The 10,643-nt window shown below is 42.8% G+C and overlaps 1 protein-coding gene across 6 annotated transcripts in view; it reads left to right on the top strand.

Moving 5' to 3' along the window:
- The first annotated feature begins 371 nt into the window (after positions 1-371).
- LOC111868667 overlaps positions 372-10,643 on the top strand; it is a 331,386-nt gene continuing 321,114 nt past the window's right edge. For 3 of the 6 annotated variants that reach the window (XM_033753177.1, XM_033753182.1, XM_033753175.1), the window contains exons 1-2: positions 373-518; positions 3,497-4,269. In XM_033753177.1, coding sequence (XP_033609068.1) covers positions 4,174-4,269 — 96 coding nt within the window. In that variant the 5' untranslated portion in view covers positions 373-518; positions 3,497-4,173. Of the gene's footprint in view, positions 519-3,496; positions 4,270-10,643 lie in introns of all 6 variants that reach the window. The other 3 variants (XM_033753179.1, XM_033753183.1, XM_033753185.1) reach the window with 3 other exon arrangements.

Genomic DNA, 10,643 nt, shown 5'->3' with positions numbered 1-10,643 from the left:
ATTCGAAAAGAATTCAATCGTACGACTGTCTATGCAGAAATCCAGCACGCTAACCTGTGAGCTAAATTGCTGTCTGTTGCAAATGTGAACTTGCATGACGTGACTAAATATGAGCATAAAACATCAAAAACGGAAGGTTTGTTGGACTGAAAGTCTGTGCAGTAGGAATATAGGTTTTTACGGGCTCTGCCTGGAATTGCTTGATTAATTCTGCAATAGACCACTTGAGGGTAGTGCATGTCTGAAGTCTAGGTTATGTGAGGGAGGGGGTGGTTACTGTAATGACTCCACGTAGGAAACGGCCGTAAATGACGGCCAAGGCTAGGAGCTGCGGCAATGGTAAGGGAAGGCGAGGGGGAGAGGACAGTAGTGAAGGGAACTCCTGCTCCTGCCTGCAGACAGCGAGTAGAGCGCTCGGAAGATGCGCCAGGCGAGTGAACCAGGGACAGTCGTCAGCGGTCGGCAGGAAGATAGGTTGTGGCTGTGAGAGGGGAGCTGTGACGTGTGCAGGACATGTGGTTAGTGCTGTTATAAACACTTATAAGTGTAGACATGAAATGAATCTTCGTTTTCATATAACATGCGGAAGTGAACTTTAAGGTGTTGTTATGATTACGATTAACAATAGCGGCATTTAACTAAATAAGTTATTTTCATATTGAAATGCATGCAGGGTTAGCGTTACTGTTGCAAACTGATCATACGGGATTTATTTGCATCTAACTATAACCAGCCGAAATCATAGTTGTGGCCTCGTGAGTGTAGTACAGAACGATAAATAGGCATAATAGCGGTTACTTTATTACGATGATTTAACCGTGGTTTATAGCTGTATTAATATATATTCGTATAACGTATGGAAGTGTTGTAGATAACATTAAATGACTACGATTAAAATTAACGATTAAATTAACTTTCTGATACTATTACAATTTATCGCATACGTAATAGTGATATCGTTTACATTAATTAAATAACTGCAACAATCGATTGAAATACATTACTACAAATTATGCCGTGTAGTTTGATAGTGGATTGTGAATTTAGTTTCAAGGATTCTGTTGCTTTCGGTAAATTACCGGAACTACATTTTGAAAGCAAGTATACATCGAAATTGAAGAGATGTACCGGTTGGAACTTCATCCAGAAACTGTCACTCTTAGTTCCGCAAGGGATGGTTTAATTAGGATAAAATTACGTCTGATACTTTGTGATCGTCTATAATTAGTTTCTCAGTGTAATGCTGTAACTGCAGCCAGCGTTGTACCAAGTGTCACCTGACTATATAGTATGTATATCGTTAAGTTTATACACCGGAAACCCAACGATAGAGGTTAGCCTGTTGCTGTTAGTTGCTTTGTCGAACGAAATCAACTGCCCCATTTGTATCTCGAGTAATAGCTTGCATTTATCGCGTTGCAGCAGAAAAAATTAATTTTAAGAGTTCTTCATTCTTTCATAAAGAAAATGTGCAGGAATTCATTTTATGACGTTTAAAAGCTAACTAAGAAAAGCTACGTTTAAAAATCAGGGGTACTGTGGACTATATTTATAGACGAACAGTAGCATTGTTTGAATTCACAGATGAGCGGTATTAGACGCTTATCGCGCCTTCACAAAATTAAAAAAAAATAAATACGACACTACTTTTCTTGTTTTTATTTAGAATATTTTATGGAATATATCAATCTATAATGCCCCTCTAAACGCGACTCTCTTTTTTTTTTTTGGTAGATTTATAATTAGAATGGTAAGAGCAAAGTAATGTGAAGTCAGCTTAAAATAATTTCTCAGCATTTGATCACAAAATGTGGCTTTAGTGAAGTGGAATACCTGCTCCAATACAGGACAGGAATATACAGGAATTTTGTCTTGTGTTCTATATTCTGAAACTTCGTTGACAAGCTGCGGTGGGTACAGTTCGCTTGCGGACTAAAACCACGGAGTTTGTTCCTTTTTTTCTTCCCATTTTAATAATCTGAGAGTCTCTTGGGTTACGCTGGAATTGGAATTATTAAAGACAATGACGTACTCGATGTTGAGGATGTTAGATCTGATGTGACAATAATCTGAAAAGTGAAATGCAAGGAAACTGTTTCATTAATATATGAAAATTCATTTTTATTATAATTAACCGGAATACTAATATTGTTTGTCAAATTGAATAACCTTAACAGAGGTCCATATTTTGAATATGGAAACTAGTCCAAGTCTGGTTTTGTCATTTCCACTCGCTAGGTTTTAGAAAGACGTCTGGTAGCTTGATTGGAGGATACCCACTTGAAAACGAAAAGAATGTGACTCACTTTTGCGTTTTGGTTTTTATGTACAGTGTCCATAAAGTGAACACTTAATGTGGAAGTTATTTGCATCTCCGGGTTCCGCTATAGAAACTACTTAGGAGATTTGGGTTTGCGTGTATACAGCCCATAAAACTTGTTAGGACCATTTCTTTGACCCATATCAATCCACATAACTTATAACGAAATTAAACCCGATATAAAGCGGCTTCCGTAGTCTAGAGGTAACGTTCCCACCTCATGGGTACGCGGGTTCAAACCCGGCGGAGGTCGTGGAAATTTTAAGGGCGGAAAAATTCAGGGAACAAGTCCTCCGGGAGGGACTTTAAGCCGTGGGTCCCGTGTCGTACCTTTACGGCACGTAAAAGAACCTCATATCTCCAAATGAGGTCACTGAGCCAAATTCAAGGACGTTTCCCGCCCAACAGTTGTCTCTAACGCCTCTGATAGATGGGGGAAGCATTATAGATACCGCCAAGCCAGTAGAGGCCGAACTCGCTGGCTCGGTCGGGACTGATGGTACGCACCAATATCGGTAGGGTATAGAGACTAGTAAAATATCATAGAGGGAAGCACAATGGACCAATACTGGTCTAAGTGCACGGGGAAACCCACCCTCTCCAATAACTAACTAACTAACTAAACCCGATATAATATCAGATATACTTTATCAGTCATGGAATCTTCATAAAATATATGACATTTTATTTTTTTCACCAGTTAAAGAAATAAAAATAGAAGGTTTTATGTGTCGGTGCAATAAGAAACCCCATGTATAGGTTAACTTTCTCAATAGTGTGAAGGTGTATGATGTAATATTCACACTATCTGCACTGTCGGAAATATACTTGCATTTGCAATAACGGACATCCAAGACCAATAAGGGTGGCAAAATCGTGAAGAACATCTTTGAAAATTACTGCCTCTTCCTCTAGCGCTACCACAACAACATATTGAAACAGTTTATTTTGATTCTGGTAGAACAGCCTTGAAGAAAAATGAGCCTGCATCAAGATTTCTTATATTCGGGTCTCTTTTTCATGTGGCTGAAGAGTTAAAGTAGATCTTTGCGATACTTTTCCCCTTTTAACGGGTTTGCTCCTTCTCTTATTTTGTATATTATCCTTGCAGTAAACTGTAATTAATGTTGTAAGGCTTTGCAGTTAAACTAATCTCATCTGTCTGTTGTACTGAAGGACTGAAATAATAACGAAGCTGAAAGTATGACGTTGGCCCGATGCATTCACCTGGCTGGTTCCCCGCTCTACTGGCAACCGGACTTGAAACATACTCCACGCAACACGAAGGGAACAGGAAGAGTTTCAGCATCATATGACATTGCAGCGACAGTATCGAAACGCATCAAGGGTTTCGAAGTGGCCTAATTGTAGTTCCAATTTTCAACGAATATAGTGCAGACGTAAGAGAGGATAGAGGAGAGGAAGGTAACAGTTAAGTAATTAAGAAGTCAAATAACAAAAAGACATTTTCCAAGTTCGTGATGGCTCGGAATTGAAAAAAGAAACAACAATTCGGATGAAGTGCTGCTTTAAAGATAAGAGATTGTGTATGTGTGTGCTCTTATTTTTTTAAGTAATTATAATAAATCGCAGAACCGTGCTTCCAGTATCACGTCTTGAACGATATTAATTATCTGTCATTAGGAGGAGGGATATCTGTATCACGTTTTTGTCACTGGTGGGGAATTTAATCTCGTAATATTGTTACAAGTTTTGTGGAGTGCCTACAGCTGTTACGTTAAATAATCCGAGTTCCTCTCTGTGGTCACCCGTCATCTGTTATATAACAAGTCAAGTTCTTTGCTGCCACCTGTCTTCCAGAAGAGGAACTATTTGAATGCAGTGATGACACCATGAGTACAAGAGAGATCGTCTTGGATGGAGGATCGCCGTGGGGTTTTCGTATGCATGGTGGTGCTGATGTCGGCCAGCCCTTGAGGATATCGAGGGTGAGTCAAAGTTGAGTCAGTTCTGCATGTGCTACAGCCCTGCTTGCTGTCTGATGGGGCAGTGTTCCTCGAAACATGAATTTACTTCTTCCCTTCATGTTTCCGTATAACGTAGTCTGTACAGCCACTGGTTACGGGCTGGACGACCGAGGGGTGGGAGTTTGAGTCCCGGTAGGGTCAAGAATCTTATCTTCTCCATGTCATCCAGGCCGGCCCCGGGGTCCATCCAACCTTCTATCCAGTGGGTACTGGGGGCTTTTTCTCCGGGGGTAAAGCGTCCGGGGTGTGAAGCTGACCACTCACCTGCAGCTAGTGCCGAGGTGAAGAAAATGCTGTTCTATACATCCACAGCCCCGTGCGGTTTCATGGCCTAGTGCGTAATTGGTTAAGCAACACAGGGACAACTTTATAAAATAATCACTTCATAGATTCTGAAAATTATAAACTTAAATGAAACCGAAAGTAATGTGGATTTGGCACAGTCACGGTTGATGTAATGCCCCAACCACCTTCGAAACAAATTTATGCCTGCCTAATTCTACCTCCCTTGTTTAGTTGAGGAACGCAGAAAATGTTAGAAGGAGACTATTTCTGGCGATGAATGCTTGCAGGAAATCTGCAGCCCATTTGGTCAAAGACTGCGTCACACCTTTTGCTGTTCTGTAGTTGGCAGTTATTGACGTTCTTGGAACTTCCTTTAATGTCGCGTTGCGTTATGTATTAAACGACGCGACTTCCCCGAATTAATATATAAAGAAACGTGAACCCTACGTTCTTGAGTTCTTTTGGTGGTACGGGTAACTTGGAGCTCATTTCCTTGTGAGCTCAATAGATGCGTTTTACTTACTACAAGCTTAAGAAAGCATGTTAGCTAATGTGTATGACTAAAACAAGAACAAATCAATTCCATGGAGCAGAGGTTCTTTTTAGAAGTCATTGCTGAGGTAGGCAAGCAACTCTCCGCTTCTCATGGAACCGGGAAGTTCATTAACATTTTCACAAAAGTCCGCCATTAACCGAGGTCCTATAACATTATGTAGTGTGCTGTATATATGGTGAGTTGTGTAGTCCGAAGATGACCGCCTCTTTGGTCTAATGGTCAGAGTTCCTGTCTACAGATCCAGAGGTCCCGGTGCTACCAGTATCTCTGAGAAGTGGTGGGTCCGGAACGGGGTCCGCTCAGCCTCGTGAGGATAAATGAGGAGCTGTTTCAAGGAAATAGCGGCTCTGGCCTAGAAAACCGAGATTAACGGCCGTGGGGATCTGTTGCTCTGACCGCGCGACACCCTCGGTCGTCCGAAGTTGGGACTAACTTCGCCGACAAGCGACGGACGCTCGGTCATTATAGTTTGCTTGCGGACTAAAACCACGGAGTTAATCATTCATTTATCATACACTACCATTCGGAACTGGCTACTTAGGGCGTCGTAACGCGTCCCACAAAAAGAGAGAAGAAGAGGGCTCTAAGTGTTGAGAGAATTTATAATGCGTTACAAGCATGAGTTGAGGAAGATGATATTGTTCTATATGTCTAGAAAAGGCCATTAAGCCCACACTACAACTTAAAATCTTGCAATGTTTTCGCAAGAAAGAATGAAGTTCTTTTATTACCAGCAACGGATAGTTTAGATTGCAAATGTGGCGTGCGTCAAATTCATAAGTAATATTTCGTACGATAATCGATATCTGTCTTGTGTAGCATTGAATTATATTAGCAAGAAACACGAAATGGCGATCACGGTGTTCGCGCGAACTGATGGGCCGCTAATGCCCTGTGTGGACAGAGATATTGCAGTGGACAGATCCACTGTATGTCAAATGTCTTACAGGATTATTATGGATTGGGAAAGGCCAAAGGCCAAATTCGTGACTGCTGAATGATATGTAATAAACGAAACATGGCAGAGACTAGGCTATGAGCTGGACAACCGAGGAATCGCGGTTCTCTTCCCGGCAGGAGTAAGATAAGATTCTTTGCTCCACGGCTTTCACACAGGATCTTGTCACGCCCAGCATTCTACGTAATTCGATTCGGGAGTAAATCTGCCGGGGCATGAGCCTCAAAGTGGTACTGAGGTTATCCGTGTGTGGAGCTATACCTGTACCCCCTTATACCGAAACGTCGGTTCACACAAGATCTACACGGCGCCACATCCCAGAAGAAGGCATTCTTCGTAGTCGCCGCTGTAAGAACATCAAATCCTACATAAGATGTTATGTTTATACTATAACAAAATTATGCTATATCGAATGTTTCAAGAAAAGTTGTAGACCTTAATAAAATCTGTACTATTTTATTTAGAAACCACGTTTTAAGATAAGCAGGGTTTAAAAAGATTGATGCAGTTCTGTTTGCATTTCATGAGGCCTGTATTTGACCGTTACCAAAATTTCATACTTCCTTAAATGTTTAGCATAGAGTCCCCAGCCCTAGGAGGGTCAAATTCAATCGAAACCGTCATTTTCAGGGATTAGAAATATGAGCACAGAGACGAGTGGTCACAGCGTCCCCATAATTCATTCACTGTATGCAGTTCTTGCATAAAACGCATATACAGCGGATTTCAACTGCATCTAGAATCCCCAGTTTTAATCAGTAGGGCTATAGTAGCGTGTTCAGGAAATTCCAATGTGGAAAGAGGATATTCATACACAACTCGAGTGACAAGAACTCTTGGTAGCCAGGAACGCTGACCACTAGACCACAGAAGCGGTTCCCTTTACCTCTTCTACTATTTATATTTCCTGTACCCTAATTCATACGATCCAGTAGGAATAATTTAATTGATTGATCAGACCAATTTTGAAACGAATTAACATACAGACGTACTTATCTGTGATCATTATAATTCATATGTTATTTATAACAATATTGTTAACCGGCTTAAGAAGCGTGTGACAGAGAAAATTTGTCAATCTGGATTCAAACTCGTAATCCCAGTGCTCGAACGGTTAAAGAGCGCCTTAACCCTCGTAGCAGCTGGGTTATTTATCTTTTACAGCAGTGAAGACAAATCATGAAGCAATTCAGGGAAAGGTATGCCCTTCAGACACACGTCGGCCGGTCGCAGATCAGAAATGTGCAGAAAATAGGAAGGACGTAGCAGCGACAGCTAGACAATCGGCTCGCTGTGATTCCCGGTGCTCGAAACGGGAGGGGCAAGAAGCCAGTGGGAATCCCAGCAAGTTCAAGGGCATCGCTTAATGTACCCGACGTTACTCGTCGTGAGTTTTTTCTGTCGCATTCCTCTTTGGTCATACATCGTCGTCGCTTTACTTGCTTCTGTTCTGTCTCAGACTGTTTGGCAAGTGTGTGCGACGAAATGGCCTGACAGATGAATGGCAGTCTGCTGTCGTATCCAGTAGGTCTGTTGGAATCGTTTGTCGCGGGTAGAATGTCCGAAGAGTGAAGTATGATCTGCCACGTTCTTTAACGACGCTGCATACCGTGGACCGAGATGAGAAGATGGCTAGCATTATGTTATTATTTGTTCATAGTGCTAGCCATCTTCTCATCTCTTTCCACTGTATGCATTTGTGAAATGAAGATTGGCAGAGGAAACCGAAGTACTCTGAGAAAACCTGCCCACATTACCTGACCCGGGCCGCCGTGGTGGGAAGCCAGCGACCAACCGCCAGAGCTGTGGTACAGCCAAGCATGTGTTATGTAACATGGAAGGACTTAGTAAGCACTTTTGGCCGCCCGATAGCTCAAGCGGTTAGTCGCTGGCTTCCAACCGCGGCGGCCCGGGTTCGATCTCGGGGTCTGGTCAAGTAGGATTTGTGGTGGAGAAAGTGGCGCTGGGGCAGGTTTTCTCCGAATACTGCGGTTTCCCCTGCCAATCTTCATTCCACCAATTGCTCCACAATGACCCTCACCTATCATCTGGGGCTGGTACAATAGGCCAGAAGTGGCCGCAGTACAAGGGACTTAGCCCCACCCACTAGCAATAAAAAAAATTAGTAAGCACTTTGAAGCGTGAAATACGGCTAAGTAATATTTAAATTTATTTTTATATCCTGAGGTCTGTGACTTCTCTCGAGGTGCAGTTTTCTGATGTGCGAGTAGATTAGTCTGTAGAACCTGTTAAAAACTACCAGAAAAGCCAGGACAGCCGAGATTCAAATCGGGTACCACCCGAATACGAGGGAATCACACCTCTTGTATTATCTCCTCGATATGGCCGTTTAATCTTAGCATATACTATGTATGTCTGTGTGTGTGTGTGTTCGTGCGCGCTCAGAGATGGAACTAGAACTATGCACACAATATTGAACACATATCCCACAGTAAGGAAATATCCTTACATAATCGTAGACGAAATCATTCCTGAATTACGTCAGTCTGAAACTGAGTATGAATTGCGAAATGAAAGGGTAATTGTGTATATCTCTTACCTGGTTGGAAAGAATGTGTTGTCAGACTTGCTGTCACCGCTTGTTTCGAGTCCTTACAGACTCGCACAGGAGACGGGATAGCGTAGTAGGTATAGCGACTGGTTACGGGCTGGACGACAGAGTGATCGGAGTTCGAGTTCCCGTATGGTCAATAATTTTCTCTCCTCCACGTCGTCCAGACCGGCTCTGGGGTCCACCTAACCTCCTATTCAATGGGTACCGGTAGCTCTTTACCCCGTGGTAAAGCGGCTGGGGCGTGAAGCTGACCACTCACATCGAACTAATGCCGAGGTCAAGAAATGTGGATCTATACGTCTACTCCCCCATACGCCTTCATGGCATAGTGCTTAATTAATTAAGCACAGGGACAACGCTACATTTTTACAGACACACACAGGATGACACACCAAATGTGCTCTATATAAGATGCCTATAAAGCCTGTACTTACCTGTGGAAGTGAATGTTGACCCATAAAAATAAAAGATGAAAATGCCCTCCAAATCTTTGAAAGAAAGATATTAAGAAGAATTTATGGCCCAGTTAAGGAAAGTGGTATGTGGAGATAAGAGTGAATCCGTGAACTTTGTAAATTATATAATGAGCCAGATATGGAGAAAAGAGATCAAAGTGGGGTGGCTGAGATGGCTTGGGCAGCTTTTTAGAATGCAGCAGCAGAACCCTTACAGCACGTTTACATAAACCAGAGGGCACTCGACTAATAGGCAGATATGTTATCAGGTGGTTGCATTCAGCTGAAGATTTGTAGCCAGTGGGCGTTAGGAAATGGAGACGAAAGTCACAGGATCGCGACCAGCGGCGTGTAATTGTAAGAGAGGCCAAGGTTCATCATGGACTGTAGCCCTCGCAGAAGAAAAAGAAATAATGTCTCGCATTGTCGTCATAAGATCCTTCCAATTATTGCTGCACTGTATTCATTAATACGATTTTCGTAGTTTTCGTCAGTCCCTCCATTCAAAGAAGCTCAGTTTCTTCCATCCATATTCCTTCGTGTATAGTTCTCATTATCATCCAACCATTTGACTGGCAGCGTTATTAACTGGGCTACAGATACATTCTATACTCTACGATCATACTAAAAATTCTCTTCACTTTTTGTTCTGTTCATATAGCTATATATTAGTGGGGTGGGACTAAGTCCCTTGTACTGCGGCCACTTCTGGCCTATTGTACCAGTCCCAGATGATACGTGAGGGTGATTGTGGAACAATTGGTGGAACGAAGATTGGCAGGGTAAACCGAAGTACTCGGAGAAAACCCGCCCCAGCGCCACTTTGTCCACCACAAATCCCCCTTGACCAGACCCGGAATCGAACCCGGGCGGCCGCGGTGGGAAGCCAGTGACTAACCGCTTGAGCTATGGCGCTGCCCAATATTCGCATCATACTCCAGCTACTTCCATTCTTATTAATCATTTCCATTCAGTGTTCATTTTCCTTTACTGGGTAAACTGGGTAACGACGATGTCCGGTCTAGAAAGCAGAAATTAACGGCCATGGGGATTCGTCGCGCTGACCACGCGACACCCTCTTTCTGCTAAAGTTGGCACTAACTTCGCCTACAAGCGGCGGTCGCTCGGTCGGTATAGTTTGCGGACTTCAGGCCACGGAGTTTGTTTGTTTGGGTAACGACGATGGGATTGCCGTTCCCATGAATGAATGACTGAATGAATGTATGAGGGGTAGGTCTTCTCAACCCTTGCACCGCGACCTACAGTGGTTATTGTGCTTCCCCTTTTGATTATCCCCTCAGCAATCCTGCGCTTCGAATGAAGTGCAGGATTNGGGGCGTCGAAATAATCACTTGGTTCCATAAAGTATTGACCCAAGTGAGGTAATCCTAAATAAGCTAAGGCCTCACATTCACACAGGATGTGTGTGGCTGTTTCATTTCCTTCTTGACACCTCTCACAAGTTGGACTATTACTTAGTCCCAGTTTGAAGAGGTGACCTTTAAG

The sequence above is a fragment of the Cryptotermes secundus genome, unplaced genomic scaffold (genome assembly GCF_002891405.2).
Source record: "Cryptotermes secundus unplaced genomic scaffold, Csec_1.0 scaffold280, whole genome shotgun sequence".
NCBI lineage: Eukaryota > Metazoa > Arthropoda > Insecta > Blattodea > Kalotermitidae > Cryptotermes > Cryptotermes secundus.
The sequence above is the reverse complement of the archived record's forward strand: the minus strand, read 5'-3'. Positions and strand labels throughout refer to the sequence as shown.